The sequence below is a fragment of the Penaeus vannamei genome, chromosome 34 (assembly GCF_042767895.1).
Source record: "Penaeus vannamei isolate JL-2024 chromosome 34, ASM4276789v1, whole genome shotgun sequence".
Lineage (NCBI taxonomy): Eukaryota > Metazoa > Arthropoda > Malacostraca > Decapoda > Penaeidae > Penaeus > Penaeus vannamei.
Window position 1 is genome coordinate 7,806,354 of NC_091582.1, and position 17,500 is coordinate 7,823,853.

Consider the following 17,500-nt stretch of genomic DNA (forward strand, 5'->3'; position numbering starts at 1 on the left):
AAACTGGCAGGAAATGTTCTAATGATTGAGGTGCTTAAAGGTTGCCACTTATCAATTCTGCAGAAAATATATTGCCCCCAAGATTTGTCTAAAGGTCTAAGACAACTGTTTGTTTCCTTTTGTGGTTACTCCTCTATTTCTACACCCTATGGCAATAGACAGTGCATTCAGTCATTGAAAATAACATTCCCCAGAAGGTGAAAAAACTTAATTACCATATGAGTTACAAAAGGCAGTTAAATCTTGCTCTAAATAAATGTCCATAAGAATTAAGGGTCTGACAGAAAAAAATTGTGTACATGCACTTTTTGCACATCCTTTTCTGCATTTTCAAATAAAGTACAATTACATTTTCAAGAAAGAAAATCCTTCTAAATAGACACACAGTTGCCAACAACAAATTTTAGCATTCACATTTCTTTAAAAGGATATTACTGTTAAGCTTTCCCTTTATATACATAATAAGGACTGATAACTGATAACCAAAACATCAACTGCTTCCAAAACTTACCTTTCTGACAGTAATGTCATAGACAGTATTCTTGACAATGATGTACGTTCTGTTGCCAAACTTGTCTTTGAAATAATTTGAACACAAGGGATACCCACACAATCCTGCAATGCTTCGGTCAGCAATAATATCTTCATATATTTCTGGATTTATGAAGTGAAGCTGGTGAGAGAAGTTGTTAAAGTTTTATTATTATTGTTATTATCATCCTTATTGTTATTAGCAATAGCAGTAATATTATTGTTACCATCCTAATGTTACAGACAAGAAAAGAGGTCATATCATACTGGATTTCCATGCTTTGTATGCATTTCTGATGAAGGTATTATAGGTTGCATGACAACAATGTGAATTGCAAGATGCTTCATTTTCTTTGAAATGATGCAAAGAAAATATTCTTTGGTACCCTTTCACAATACTCATCAACAAATTAATTTAATCCTGTATCAGCTTTGTCTGAAATTATCCTTGAAGTACACATAGGCACTGAGCCAAATGTGAAGCCCACAGAAAAGTAGGAAACATTAATATCACAACAGGTGCTTGGTTGATACTATTACTGTGCCTGATAAGGAATAAACTGACATTCACTTAGACGTGGTTAATTTTTATAAATGTTCTTTTTACGGACACCAAGAGATGTAGTAAAAGAGGCTTTGAAACAGCAGAGCATGTTTTGAGTGGAATTCAATCAGTTTGAGCTATAAAATCTAGGTGATCCAGCAGCAGACGGAAGCTGGGGATACCTACAGTTTAGCAACAGATAAAAAGAGAGGAAGAAGTATATGGATGAATAAATGGACAAAGGATAGCAACAAATGAACAAAGGGATAGAGAGAACATTGAAGATTGAATGAACAAGAGTGAAAGAAAGATATTTATACACAGAGAGTGAATAAACTCAAACTTGTGTGGCAGCAATACTATCTGGGCATCATCAAAACTACTTTTCACAGTAATTTCAATTACTAATTAGCTTCATACAAAAACAGAAGAATTATCTCTTGACTCTGGACAACACCTTTTACCTTTTCAATACTGTGATATCACTCTAAGCATCACAGTGGTAAGCCAGAGTTTCCCATTTTCTGAACCCGTCAATGTTGTTTACCAAAGATCGCACTGGTGGCTTATGACCCTAACCCTCTGTTGTCATCAGGCTGGTAAGCCAGAGTTTCCCATTTTCTAATTGCCCCAGTCAGCTAGACACTGTTTTCATTTCCCATCTTGTGTCAGAGTACTGGCTTAAAGGGAGTTGTTAGTCCAGGGAAACTAATGGTTATCAAAACTAACTTTGTCCCTCTCAAATAAAAATAACCTCTGTATTCATTGAGAAAACAAAGGTGCACTTCTAAGGGTTCTTGTAGTCAGAGGGTTAAACTGAAAGATTGCTGTGTAGATCCATTAAATATACTGAAATCCTTTTTATGATAAATCATATTGAAAAAGTTAACATGAGGAAACTACTGGCAGTGGGGCAAAATATGTCCTCATGTGATGTACATTACACAAATTTTTGCCCTCCCCAGAGCTATTACTCCCTGAGGTAATATGTAAATTTGGAAAAAAGTATTAGTTTTACCTTTACAATTAGGGCTATATTAACTTACATCAAATTTATATTATGTATCAAAATTTTATTATCGTTATTCTTGTCATGTTACTCTTTATTTTGATGTTATTTGAATAATATAGTTTTATTATAAACCAAATTGTTTCCAGCAACATCAATAACAGTGCTGCTTCAAAATCATCAAAGGTGATGCCTAAAGCCAAGAGTCAATATTTATAATTTGCTAAGAATTTCTGTTCTGTATCATGTGATAAATCTAATCCACAAAATAATTCAATCTGATTCCCGATTTTGATGGCAACCACCTTTAAAGTGCCCTAACCACATGCCAGCTTTGAATCTGGGAAAATAAATTATCAACCATGTTCCAAAGAATAAAGTTTTCTTACAAAATCTAAAAATCCAGAAAAAATCTGGAAAAAAATTGTACAGGATATCATATCATATAGTGTCAAAATGGATATTGTCATTATCATACAAATCTTTTGACATATAGGTGTACAGGCAAAAACTCAAAATATTACCTACAAGTATAAAAAATAGATATATGGCACATACCTCTTCTCGAAAGACACGAGGAGTAACATCCTCTTCAATCAGCCTATAAAAGGCTGCTTGTGCTCGGCTTCTAGCTGCCTTAGCAAGCTCACTTGTTGCGATGAAAGACTCTAGCCTGGAACCAATATTGTGACATAAATTAATATGAAGAGACTGCCACTTAACTAAAATGTAAAATTAAGCGTTTTTTTTACATACATCTGTATTAAGTATTACGTTTTTCAAATTAAATTGGGAAGTTTTAAAAAATTAGGGCAGAACTGATAGAAACCTTTTCAAAAAAGGAAACTGACAAAAGTATTACATTACCTTCTTGAAGACTTCTGCACATTTTTGCTCTCCATTCCAGTGGTTTTCTTGCTAATATCAGCCATCATTGAACTGTAAAATACATTTAGAAATTAATACAAATAAACTTAGAAAAAGTAATCATGACACAGAATTTTCATATAATCAATGAAAACAATAATTTTTAAGCAGTAAATTTCCTAAATAAAAATATACATATATAAAATAATATATAAACATATATATACATACATATATATATGTATATATATACATATAAACATATTTTATACATATCAAAATAACCATAGACTTGGACCCTATGTCCTTTTTCAAATATCATAAAAGTATCAGTGATGATGTCTTATTGGTTACTTGAACAGTTAGTTTTGGTTTTGTGCACCCCTAACTATCCTCTGAAGCTTTATTATTACCATATACAAATAGTTTCATAAAGTATATCCATCCATCCACACACATTATATATATTATATATTATATATATATATATATATATATATATATATATATATATATATTTTATTTATATATATATATATATATATATATTATATATATATATATATATATATATATATATATATATATATATATATATATATATATATAAATATACATACATACATATAAAAAGTAGTAGTTTCATAATTCTTCTGGTACTTTTCACCACATAATGTAGTGAATGGGACTAGACTTTATCATTTGCCATTACCATGCAAGGTCTGTAAAAATCTGGCTGCAACTTCTCAATTATCAATGAGATATATGTAGTGTCAAATGATATATCAGGTACTATTTGTCAAGGTTCCTCCAGCCATATCCATAATATCACCCCCATAGCCCCACTTCCCTTTCAGCCACTTTTCCCTTAACCAATCTTACAGTCCTGACTCTTTATTTTAATGAATGAAATATAGTGAGTGTGATTTAGTAATTCTGGTACTGCTTTGCAATTTTAAGCCACATAAGACCCCCCATTTTTTTACTCTCCTACATACCATACTGTTACCAAAGACAGTTACAATAAAAGTAAGGTGGGCAGGCATCTACAGGTTGGCACTTCCCCCATATGCTAGTAAAAGTTGGGGCACTGCAGAGGCTCAAACTCCCAAATACTTGATCAGTACTTGGGCATCTTAGGCCACAGAATTACCTCCAGGAACATTATTATATTATTCACACATCTTGTTATTTATAAATACCTCTAAGTACATTTTTTCCATGATCAAAATATGATTTTCATTTTGCTTTAAAAGTGTGTTATTAACATGTTTATATGGATAAATGAGGATAAATACAATAACTACTTCAACCCTGTGCCCTGTTGACACTTCTGCTATTTGATATATGACAGCAAAATATTCATTTTCTGGTATGCAAAATTGAGGAATTCTTGGAATGATAAAATTTACCAGTTCTAAGTGGATAATATAGCCCCTTTGTGCTACTTGCCTGTGTCCAAATCTTAAACAAAAGTTGAAGTTTTGAGGAGGTATGTCTTCTTATTCCCTAAGGCTTTGGAACCTTAGTACCTTGATGCCCAAAGCAAACAGGACATGGAGGAGTCACCACCATAACCTCTATAAAGAGGAGTCTGAAAGATGAGGACAGAATGGATGGTGTTGTCTTTAATTCTATGATCTATATTGGGATGACAGGATAAAATTTTATGGAAAATCATACCTGTAATAAATATTAGTCTGTGCTTTTATTTATTTATTATTATTTTTTTAAGTATCTATCAGTGGGTATATGTACATATACCAGATTTTTCTGCATGATTTTCAAAGTTTAATGTGGTATTTATAACCAAAGTACTTCCAGTAGATCCATTTTTATACAAAAAAAATCATGTACTGAAACTCGTATTTGATAAGTCTCTCATACAATAAATTATTTATAGAATCTGTTCAGACAAAAATAAGGATACATACTGGCTTATAAAGGAATTAAACTTACACTCATCTATATAATTTACCTGTCATTCTTAGATTAATGTATATAACAATTAATGTGTGATGGATAAAGGCACAGTCAGATATTAAAAGGACTGAGGGACCCATGCTGACTCAAGTCAAGATTTTACTAATTAGAATAAGCTCAAGCCTCTCAGGCATATCTAACTGCCTAGACTCCCATCCTGGTTACTTTACAGTTACACCCTCCTGTGCTAGTCAGGCTTGAAAATATTCTTAGCCGTGTTACAGGACATCTCATGGTCAGTCACAGTTATCAGTACCATAAATACTTTGCACACCATACTGGACTATGCACCAGCACCCTATGCAATCAACCACTAGAAAAAAATAAAAGAAAAGGAAACATAATTTTCTCACTTAAATTTTGGATGTAAAATATAAAAAATCCCCAAAAATGGAGCTAAAATGTGACTTCAAGCCTACATTTTAGGTGCTGCAACTCATTCACTACAGTAATGGCTAAACAAGCAAATAACTATTGTTCATGCACAACTTTGAGTGGGCTCAGCTTGCATGGCATGGGTTTAAGATTTGAATTCATCAGATAAATATTTGGCTGAGGACTGTAATAGACTTTCTAGCCTACTGTAGAGAAGTTAAAAAAATTCAGGCTAAATCAGTTGAGCAGCTATTTTTGTAAGGTATATTTATATAAGTACTATAACAAATAATCAAAACCCAACAATACTCAATTATTATTCCCATTCTTGTTCCTTGACACAGCTTATATTCATTTCCATGTCTTAAAAATTACTGGTATATGTTTAGAAGACACCTGCACCTCCACTGATAACCTTGTGCCAATCAACATAATGTACACTCCTGATGGTACTTCAGCAATGACCAACAAAATTTCATTTTGTACATCCTATCACTATAAGAACTTAGAGAACTTGCACTCCCACTTTTACTGTTAAGTAAGTCATCAGTCTGAACTCAATCTTGTCAAAATATGTGGTGAGGATTTGATGGTTTTTGATTGAGTGCACAGCATGGAGGATATGCTGATCCACTGAGACAAATTCAACAACCTAGATTAAAGATTTTTGGTGAGAACTGCTCAATACATTGGTAACAGGTAACAATTTCATCTTATGGTAAATAATCATAGATGACATGTGACATCCTATCACTAGGATAAGAGCTTGTAGACATCCACCTTGGTGTTTAGCTGTGTGTACCATGAACACATCTTTGGATGACTTTATAATGAAGTTCACCCATGGTTATTGACATTTACCCAAATCAGTCTTACTGACCCACAAATATAAATTGCTGTAAATTTCCAGTTTCAACCAGTTTTTCATTTCAAGCTCTCTGATACTTGTATGTCCAATAACTTTGTTATTTCTGATTTCTGACAGGAGTGCATACAAAATAAGTCCCTTTGATTTATTAACTTTATCATTTGCATATATGATTCTTTGGCTTATATCTAACAACCAAGCTTATAAAAGTAAAGAGTAACATGCCTAAAAACACTTTTTACTTGATAATCAACATTGAAAAGTTCCAGCTGGCATTGCAGGTATACTGAACTGAAAATGCAATAGGGCAATCATAATTGGCTCTATAACTCAGAGAAGCATGATCAATTGGCATCATACTGTAATAGGCAGTACAGTGTCTTATGTTTCATGAGGCCTTTTCCCGTTTTCAACCTAACCTAACCTAACCAGTTAGATTAGGTTAAGTTGGTTAGGTTAGATTAGGTTAGGCTGGTTAGATTAGATTAGGGTAGGTTAGGTTAGGTAAGAAATGGGAAAAGGCCTCATGAAACATAAGTAATTGCCAAAGTGACCAGATTATGCATATGTGCAGTGGACTAATAAAACTCTATAATATGGATAAGCAAATAATGCAGCTGTAACTCTAACCTGTGCCTTCTTAATTTTGTTCATTATGTCCATTAGCTGTAAAATTTACCTTCTAATAGAAGGTAAATAAAATAAAGACACTTTTCAGCTATGGCAAAAGATGTGCAAAATGAAGGAGATACGAGATGAGATAGAGCAAAAGCTGTGTAGAACTAAAACTATTCCGTTTATATGTGCATGCACAACTGTGAGCTGTACGCCTAACTGCGAGATATCGGGATACAGCTGCCGTACTTGTATCTCTTTTGTAATTCTATTAATACTTCATGTACACAGTCCTCTTAATCCTTATTAATGGTCTGCAGGAATCATCCTTAAAATGGTTGTGTTGCTTTGGTAAAATAATTAACCTTCTATGAACACTTTGTAACTCTAAATATACCTTTTCTTGAGCCTTTGGTGGTACAGTTTACTATTATATTGGTTGTATTTCAAACATTTTCGCTTTATATTTTTACATTTACTAACCTCTCAACTCCTTGACAAGATGGTGCTTTATCTAATTAATTAATCTCAAAGCCAAGTATCCTATCATGAAATGCTGTGTTCCTAAATGCTGAAGTATTATCGGCTGCCTGTAGTGTTGTGGTATATCAACATGTTGCAATGTACACATTTATATACACGATCCATGAAATCTACATTTATCACCTGTTATCTATTTCCTTCACGAAAATAACCAAAACATTATGAAAATGTTAAAAATAAGGGATATAACCTTCTGTAACGATATCTTATTTCCATCATATTGATATATATTTATACACTTGATCCCTGAAGAATGTCCGAGATAAACAAACAGTTCTGAACAGGACCCCGATAAAAGAAACAGGAATTGGAAAAATATGATTCTCTAATATTTTTAAAAGTAAGGTATGGGCGAGTTGTACAGATTATATGCAGTATGCTGTAATTTTTTTTCCAAATGTTTAGTACTTTAATGATTCGTTTTAATTAAACATTAGGTATTTTTTCATGTGTTAAATTTATGACTTGTAACATTTACATTTGTATATATGGCTTTTGACCAACAATATTAGTCATGGCATTCAAATCAAACTATACTTAAGGTGGCACAATGGTTAATAATTTATAGCAAGTAATAATCACAAACTGATTGATGATTATAGTAATGATACCCTTTATTAGGACACTTACAGACCTTGATTTTTTGTCCTGTGCTGTCCACGGCAAATGCCATGCATTCAAGAGAGCATATCATTTTGTGGATGACAAACAGCAATCCACACAATGACACAACTGTGTGCTGAAACTCACAGACATTTTTTTGCTCAGCTGCCTGGAAAAGATTTATTTTCAGCTTCAAAATATACCGGCGTGAGTGGGTTAAAATAAAATGGGGCCAAGTTGAATATATACGTCTTATGCCTCCAGAAAACCTATGCTATCATTTCTGGTGGTAATTAGGGTGTCTTGCGACATGATGTGACACCAAAAGCTGTCTCGTGATTGGAGGCAAGACAGGCACTGTATAACAAACGTGCTTGAACTGCACATGCAAGAGGGTTAGGATTTTAATCATGAAATTTTTGTCTGATTCTGAAATTATAGATCCCTTACAGTCCATCTGTAGTGGCTGTCGATGAGGAGGGCATGACGAATGGAAAAGTGATGAAAGTCCAGGGTAACTTTCATGAATAAAAAGGAACACATATAGATAAATAGTAAATTTGCTGCCTTTCCTTAGTGAAAAGGAATAGGTTTTCTCATACATTTTGATATGATTAAAATGTTTTCAGTAATCTTTAGCCTCACAAATCTGTTGGTGCTAATAATATTAGTATCATCATCTACCTATTATAGAAAAAAGGACATTATATCTTATTCTTTACTTATATGTCCAATAGTTCATAATTTCTAGTTTAGCTGTTTTTTGGGTAGTATTAGATTTTGGCTTGTGATGTGTTTACCAAATATTGTTTGTATGACAGGTAGAGAGTAATTTCATATAATTACTTTTATTGTTCATAGCATTAAAGATAAATAAATGACACTCATTAAAATTATTAGACTATTATAGAATGATAGGCTAAAGTTTGTGGAAACATAAATGTATATTAAGTATAAATCAAGATTGATATTTATCATGATACTTTCGTTTTTCTTACTGACTTGAAAAGTATTATCTGAAATTCTGATCATATGTTACTTGTTTCTATTATGGAAATCTTCCTTACTTTGCAGATTGGGTCAGCAGGATGTCCCCAAAAGCTCCTAATATACAACTGCTTGGTGAAACACTCACTCGACATTACAGGCTCTCATGTGAACTATATAACACCTACCCCATTGGCCGGTTTACTCATCAACTTTCTCAAGGAAATTTAGAGATTAACGTATCAGATATAGACCTAGACCATTTAGAAGCACTATGTCACACACTGCAAAACAAAGTTACTCCCCTTCAGGTCTTCATATATATTCCACCTGGGAAAGAAGGTAATATATAGAGGAAACAACTGTAGCTGTCCTTTGAAATATTTTGGTATTTGATGAGTTCTTTTATGCCTTGCCGCTCATTGTAAATGGGGTGGAAAATCATAAATTCTCAGCTTTTGTAATGATGTTGATGATGAATTTTGTACTATTCACTGTAAACATTCATCACATTACCAGCAGAAGAGGTGCTATATAAAAAACAAAACAAAAATATCATAGTAGAGATTTCAATTAAAGAGTGCTATAAAATGTATGTATGCATATGAACAGTTTCACACATCTAATGATGATGACATATTTTCCTTCAGTGGGAGTGAAGACAATTCAGAGGATTATGAAAGGTATCAGTGCGAGTTTGTCTGTCTCCATGACAGTGTCAGTGCTCAGTATCAGCAATGTAACCCTAAGAGGCAACAACCTCAGTATACTTTGCCAGGTAAGATCTGTTGTAAGTTATGATTAGATAAATTGTGTATCAGCAAAGACATTGATAGCCATTTTTGAAATTCAAATATTCTGATTTAGTCACTTGGCCATCAGTATCTACAAATATTTCTTCCTTTATGTGTATCTCAATTTGAGCAAATTATCATAATGTTTTTCATAAAATGAAGTGAATGATGTTTTGTATAATGATGTCAGCTTTTTTTTTTTTTTGTAAAAGGATTTCAGGATCAGCATTGCGATAAGAAAGTGGTACCCAGTAAAACCCAAGTGATTGTTTAACTGATATGAAGAAGGCTCATTTAACAAATGGTAATTTCAGGGCCTCTCCAAAACACGTCATCTCAAGAGCCTGAGCTTAAGAGGCTGTGAACTTGGCAACAATGGAGCTGAACTTGTCTGTCAGAGTGTTAAGAATGTGCCAAGTATCACTCATCTTGCACTGACACATTGCTCAGTATCTGAAAAAGGGGCCTGTGCAGTGGCCAGCCTAATGCAAGTATGTATGTGCCATACATTTATAGAATTTTAGGTATATTTCGTGCATCTTTGATTTTTTTTGTCATAAGTCTTTGTTTTATATTTTCCCTTTTTTCAAGGTACTTTTTTGAAGGCACTATGATCCTTTTAATCCCTACTAGGAACATGTGGTAAAATAACCTCACAGTATTAAATTGATCTTTCAAAACATGACAGCATCAGAGGATGAACCGAGACAGTGCCATGTGGCAAGATACCCTTAGGCTGCGGCAGCCTCACCTGGATGGCATGCGAGGTCTTCGGAGGGTAACTCTTAATGATAACCCCCACCTTGGGGACAATGGGTTGGCAGCTATTGCAGATGTGCTTTATGAAGATTTGTGGATCAAGGGTAAGATTTTAAAAAGATGAATATGTTTTGTGCAAGTGTATATGTGGGGAAGGGGAAGGTGCAACAGTGAACATATGTGTATATAAACATTTAAGCTAGAGGAAAGATTAAATTGGTTTGAGTATTATGAGGCTGATATATGATATGCTCATAATTAGAATTTGTACATTATATATAAAATTGTTCAATTGGAAGCCATATTGTGACTGTCCAGTGGATTTAAATTAATCCTATATTCATAAATTTTATGAAGCCATTGACCTCCAACACTGTGGTCTAAGCAATGAGAGTGGGATGCTGATGAAGAAAGTTCTGAAGGCCAATCAAGTTCTGGAGATTGTAGATTTAAGAAGAAACCCCTTTGTTGCCAACCACTTAGTAAATGAAGTGACTGCATTATTGACTGACAGACAAGATCAATATAGTGTACAAGTGAGTGGAATTTGTGCCTTGTGATTGATTTGTAATTCATGATGCAAGTTGGTTTATAAATGAAATAAGTAAATATAACTTGAGCAAAGAAATAGCTAATTTATGAAACAATATATGACCATACATAAAATGAACAGTATGTTGCAAAAAAATACTTATGGGGTTCTATTAACTTTGTGTAATGGCCACATTTTTTTTTTCTACATTAGCAATATGTCTGGTTGGATTTGATGGATAGCCCTCACGGAGGTTGGCAAGTAAATAAAAATCCTGAAGGAAAGGTGGGGACATATGCAGCTACTGGCAGGAATAAACTCAAGGAAACCAGAGGACTGAATGAGAGTCAAGAGACAGTTAAAAAGAAGCCTTCTTTACCTAGACAGTTTGGGATTCCTTGGAGAATCGAACACAGATTATATGAGAGAAGGTAAGTTTACTCTCACACCCCATTGCTTATTTAGGTATGGGCTCAATAGCATAAGGCAAAGAAAGTATTCTTTGGAAATAATTGTTTTTGCTTTGTAGGCATTAACTAACATTTGTAAGTAAATTACTAATTCAGTAACTATACTCCTATGAGTGAATGAAGTTGACTTAACTTCTTTGACTTATTACAGTTTGATATATTTCTATTTTTTTTCCCCAAACAATTAGAGAAGGCATGGTACCTGGTACATTGGTTGAGACTGTACCTGAAACAGCAAAAGATGCTTTTCCAAAAGAATCTGACTCTCCACAGCAAGTTGCTGAAATGAGCTCACATAACTTCCATAAAATCAGGCAAGTGCATTGCAAGAGTGAGTTATGAAATCCTTTTAATATATATATTATCACATAATCTTCATAAAATGAAATACTTACCAGCTACGGCTATTATTATCCAGATAATAAAATATGATGAAGTGTAAATTTATCTTAAATTAGTTAACACTATAGATAATCATAATCCCACCTGACTAAAATGTTTTCCATTTTTCATTTGTTAATCTTAAGCAAAAGATAAATACAAAAATATCCTTTCCAATAAAACAAGAGACCACAAAGAAAACTGGTCCTTAATCAGTGCTACTGATTTCTTATTATTGCTTTACAAAACCTTTAGAGAGAAAACTAACTACTTAGTACATGTGTATTTAGAGATCAGAGTAATTACATAATTAAAAATCAGATCATCATGCACGGAGTGGGCTATGCTTAAGCTAAGGTCACATTAGTCTTCTCTGTCCTGGGATTCCTTGACAGCCTCACCGAAATCAAGTCAGCTGACCAATCAAAAACTGTAGCTGGCCAGACTTAGATGAGACTGTCTAGGGATCCCAGAACAGAGAAGACTAGCTTTGTGTATTCACAGTATGTATATTAACCCAGTGCCATCGAGGAAAAGCGCATTGAAGAATTTTGTGAAATGTATTACATATAAATGGCTCCACAAATCCAAAGCCACTAAGGAGTAAATTAATACAGAGGTCCTCAAAGTGAGGGTCAAGGGGTCGCAGCCAAAAAGTTTGAGAACCCCTGAATTAGTAGACCTATTTGACCTCACCAGATTTCCTCTTTCTTTGATTTTGGGGGGGATTTTTACCTCTGCCAAGGAGGTTATGTTTTTGGTAGTGTTGATTTGTTAGTTAGTTTGTTGGTTAGCAAGGTAACTCAAAAAGTTATGAACAGATTTTTTTTTTAATTTGTAGCAGAGGTGTTTCTTAGCCTACCTTAGATACCATTAAATTTTGCTGGTGATGCAGATCATGATCCAGATCCAGGCATTTTTTTTAAAGATTGCTTTATTTACCCTTATTACTTTGGCAATAGGGATAACAATTATTATTATTATTGCCTTTATTACCTTTGCCAAGGAGGTTATGTTTATGTAATCATATTGTCAATAATAATAATAATAATAATAATAATAATAATAATAATAACAATAATGATGATAATGATAATAATAATCATAACAATAATGATAATAATAATAAAATAATAACAACAATAACAGTAATAACAGTAATGAAATTAAAAGTATTGGAAGAAGATACCAAGATTAACAAACCAAAATTACAGTTTACATGTAACCAGCCAAGAGGCATTGGGTTAAAAGGAAATGTACAAATAGGTTATTAAGACAATTTACTAGGTCTCCTGTTGAATATGTTGAAGTTATCTATAAACATAACTAAATGAGACTTGAGCCTAATTTCTCTTTATATTATCATCATATTTTTTTTCAAAATATGTATGTATAAAGTAATAAAAGTATTTTATATTTTCAGCAAAAAACTGGAACATTACAAGAAGCGATATCACAAGGAACGTCAACTTCGTAAGCGTGCTGAGAGGAGACTCATTCGCCTTCAAACAAAAATAAAAGAAAGTCACATTCTTGATGAAGGAACTGTTTCTCATATTGAGACATGCTTTCAGAAATTCCAAAAGTTTCTTTCCCATCTCCAGGACATTGGGTACTATATACATGTTCACTATTTTGATTGTGAAAAACTGAGAAAATATGATCAGATATCTTAAAATAAGGAATGATTATTTGCAATGCTAAATTTATGTGCCAGGTTTCAAATACCATGATTATCAGTTAATTTATAAGTTAAGATTATAAGTTAATTTATAATCAATACTTTTTACATATACTCATTCTGATTACTGCCATCTTTTCAGACTTAACAAACAGCTGATCATACCTGAGTTTGGAAAAGAAAATAAAGAAAAGAGCAAGAGGCTGGATCACATCACTCAGCCCTGGTCTGACTCAGCTGATACCGTTCATGATTCAGAATACAGACAAATGTCCAGATTGGTACCTGAATTATATGAGCCTTCTAACATTCCACACCCAATAGTTGTGTTCAATGGTCCTCCTCCTGAATCTGATATGCCAAGTCACGTGATTAACAGACAATCAGATGTCAAAGATGGTTTAACAGTCAATCCATCGATATCAGTAGAAGAAGTACAAATATCAAGGGAACCTCTAGAATATGATACATTACTTGATTGCAAAAGGAAGTCACATAAAACAGCTAATGAATCTGAACAAAAAACAACTCTCTGTGAATTAAGTGAAGATATTAAAATAGGGGCAGATATGCTAAGCTTGTTTCCCAAAGGTCAGACATTGGAAGAAGTTGAAGATAATTATGAATCTCAAGGTACAAGTGATGAAGATGAGGATGATAACTGTGAACAAGATGAAGAGGACTTTTCCTCCATTCGTATAGCAACAACATATCATACAAGAGAACCAGTGATAATGGAAAGAACTGAAGGTACCAGCAGTAAGGATGAAGAAAGTGAAATAAGTAAAGGAAAACCTAGTTTGATAACAAGAGATGCAGACAGTGATGTACAAAATGTAAATTCTTCAGAAAGTCAAGATCTCTCAAAAAGAATTAAAGATGCAGAAGACATTTATGTTATGTCGTACGAAATACCAGCTGAGAGGATAGAGGCAATGTCTGTGTCTAGTGCAGACATATCCAGTCAGAATGTATTTGAAGTGCATTTACCAGAGAATGAAAAATTTCTGAACCTGGACCAGCACGAGGCTGGAGAGAGAGCTGAAGGTATAATAGAGAAGGAACAAATGGTCAAGGAAAATTCTGAATATTCACACTCTAGAAAACATGAAGGTCAGACACATAGAGAATCCCCCCTGGAGTATGCTGCAAGGAGAGAGATACCAACAGGTTACATTAGCTATGCAGAACATGCTGAGAGGAAACGTACATACAAGACAGATGATCTAGCAAACGTTGTTCAGAGTACTGAGGTTAGTGAAACAGACGATGAGAAACTACGAATGCGCCAAACCACTTTCAACTTTTCAGGAAGAAGTGGATCAATCTCCTCATCTGTGAGCATCACAGAGCAGCTTAGTCATTCTCATAATAAATGGTCCACAGGTAAAGGTGAAACCAAAGGCAGAAGTCGTAATATAGAGGGTGAGCCAAGTAGAGTCGACAAACCAGGAAACAAAGAGAAGAATATTATTCCTACTAACACTGACAAAATCCAAATCAACTTACCATCATCTAGTAGGTTAAAACAGGAAATTGATGACATAGAATATGACAGTGATTTTGAGGTGAGTGACGTAGAAGGTGTAAGTATATCTGCTTCTTCTCTAACATCCACATCCATACCTGATGATCTTGTAACACCTGGTGAAGAAGAATTTTAAGAAGGATGTCATAACAGAGAATCAAAACCTCAGAAACTATTATTCTTTCTTAAAGCAATGGCTATAATATATTTCTTGAAGTATGCTTTGCTTCAGGTAATATATACCATAGAACTTTAAAAACAAAATTGCAATGTACTAGGACTGCTTTCTTGGGAGACATTCTTTTATTTATTTATTTATTTTTTTTGATGCATAAGTAAAAGTGCCTTTTGCAGTGTTTTAGATATTAAATTATACCTGTGTGTATATGTATGTATGTGCTTATGTGTATATGTGTTTGTGCATGTATGTTTACATATATGCACACACACACACACACACACACACACACACACACACACACACACACACACACACACACACACACACACACACACACACACACACACACACACACACACACACACACACACATACACACACACACACACACACATACACACACACACACACACACACACACACACACACACACACACACACACACACACACACACACACACACACACACACACACACACACACACACACACACACACACACACACACACACACACACACACACACACACACACACAAATTTAGTACACATATGTGATAAACACTAGTCATTGTAGTGTTGCATAAATGTTATGTAAGATTAGGCAAATGAATGGCCTAAGGTAAAGGTATTTTGCTTACACTGATTATACTTGGATCAGTTTATTTAAATATGGCAAATATTTCTCAATAAGGATATAACAAGGTGAAAATATCCTCAGTAGTATTTTTGTGATTATACCTTGATGTAGTGGCCCAATTAGTTAGTCACTTAATCAGTGGGATAATGATGAGGAGAATACATTTGCCACATCCACCACGCTTTTCCACAAGGGCCCCTCTTGGCAAAAGCCCATCTCAACTTCATCATGAATTTCTTGGTTCTGTGGGCCTTCTCCACCCTGAGCGATCAGTAGAGGAGACAGCCTGCTGGGCAAGATTATCTGCAGGGGGCTCAGTTAACTTAGTCATGAAAAAAAAATTGGTTAAGGGCAGAGGTTACTGGAATGTCATGTTATAGGCTATTGTTGCCAAGTGACAAGTGACAAGGATGTCTCATTATCTGTGCACAAAGGTTTTGGAGAGAGCTCGACCTTATCAAATGAGTGCATGGCTCCTGCTGCAAGATCAGTCAATCTGCTGACTGAACTATGGACTATGAACTAGGTCACTTCAGTGTCCTCACTGCAAGGGTGAATAGACTGAGCATGTTCTAGCAAACCCTCAAAGTTTTGGATCTTGCTCTCAGTTTATGAGACCTCTAGACAGAAGGGCTTCACTTTAGTGCATCAAGAGCTGCCAATAGGGTCTCCAAAGCTGTAGATAAGTTTGCAGAATCATCAGCAAAGTCATTGTGAACTTGATATTGGCTAGTGTTACTCTGCAATGACTTTGGATGATAGCACTGTGTATTTATCCAGTCTATGCAAGTGTTGAAAAGGGTTGGTACAAGAATACAACCCAACTTCACTCCTGAATTCACAGGAATTCCACCATACATTACAGCATTTTGAGTACAAGTATATAGGTTTGCTATGAATCTAATAATCTTTGTCAGAGTTCCTCCAAGTCACAATTTCTCAAAGTGATTCACAATTCACTAAGTCAAATGCCTTCTTAAGATCAAGGTAGACTGCAAGCATCCCATGACCAGACTGGCAATTGCATTTTACAATACACAAGGACGTGGCCTATTATGGAGGTTGTTAGTTTCCTTGGTTGCATTACATACATTGCTGTGTCAGGTTGTGATGCAAGTACAATACTGATACCAGGGGCCAGAAATCCTCCGTCTCTGGGACCTTGCAAAGTCCGATAGAAGGATACTGTTTTTACAACAAATGTCAACTCCTGAGTTATTGAACTAACAAATGTCTTGTAGTCAGCTCAATCATAGTTGGATACCACACTGATGTCACCCAGTACAACATGAATATCTCACTGCAGATAGGTATCCGCCATGGAAATCAGTTTAGCAAAGATCATATTGTTCACAAGTGACAGTAGGAGCAGCAGAAAGAGACATTAAGTCAAATGAGTGCTTGAGCTAAGTACCATATACTCAGTGACTGAAGTTCCCTCTACAAGTGAAAACTGAAGTCAACTGGAGATGGCTATGGCTACCCTCAGGAGATGGTGACTATTGCTGCAGGCCAACCAGAAACACCTGAAACCATTCTCACTAATCATGCTGCTACCAAGTCTCACCTGTGAGATGGCAACTACCTCCACCTTCAGCTGTTTCAGTTTCC

At 34.5% G+C, this 17,500-nt stretch overlaps 2 protein-coding genes across 5 annotated transcripts in view; one reads left to right on the forward strand and one right to left on the reverse strand.

Moving 5' to 3' along the window:
• The window catches only part of LOC113817053 (RNA polymerase II subunit B1 CTD phosphatase Rpap2), a 14,467-nt gene extending 7,035 nt beyond the window's left edge, over positions 1-7,432 (reverse strand). Inside the window, exons 1-5 of one of the 3 annotated variants that reach the window (XM_027369054.2) lie at positions 7,276-7,432; positions 4,404-4,545; positions 2,952-3,023; positions 2,643-2,757; positions 512-673 (exon numbers count right to left, since the gene is read on the reverse strand). In XM_027369054.2, the coding sequence (XP_027224855.1) occupies positions 512-673; positions 2,643-2,757; positions 2,952-3,019 (345 nt within the window). In that variant the 5' untranslated portion in view covers positions 3,020-3,023; positions 4,404-4,545; positions 7,276-7,432. The remainder of the gene's footprint in view (positions 1-511; positions 674-2,642; positions 2,758-2,951; positions 3,024-4,403; positions 4,546-7,275) is intronic. The other 2 variants (XM_070113631.1, XM_027369056.2) reach the window with 2 other exon arrangements.
• A 132-nt stretch (positions 7,433-7,564) lies between these two features.
• Positions 7,565-17,500, forward strand: part of LOC113817052 (centrosomal protein of 78 kDa) — a 10,761-nt gene continuing 825 nt past the window's right edge. Inside the window, exons 1-10 of one of the 2 annotated variants that reach the window (XM_027369052.2) lie at positions 7,565-7,675; positions 9,013-9,267; positions 9,576-9,703; positions 10,034-10,210; positions 10,408-10,582; positions 10,836-11,014; positions 11,224-11,441; positions 11,669-11,794; positions 13,285-13,473; positions 13,685-17,500. The exon at positions 13,685-17,500 is cut by the window's right edge and continues 825 nt beyond it. In XM_027369052.2, coding sequence (XP_027224853.2) covers positions 9,027-9,267; positions 9,576-9,703; positions 10,034-10,210; positions 10,408-10,582; positions 10,836-11,014; positions 11,224-11,441; positions 11,669-11,794; positions 13,285-13,473; positions 13,685-15,206 — 2,955 coding nt within the window. In that variant the 5' untranslated portion in view covers positions 7,565-7,675; positions 9,013-9,026 and the 3' untranslated portion in view covers positions 15,207-17,500. Of the gene's footprint in view, positions 7,681-9,012; positions 9,268-9,575; positions 9,704-10,033; positions 10,211-10,407; positions 10,583-10,835; positions 11,015-11,223; positions 11,442-11,668; positions 11,795-13,284; positions 13,474-13,684 lie in introns of both variants that reach the window. The other variant, XM_027369053.2, reaches the window with a different exon arrangement.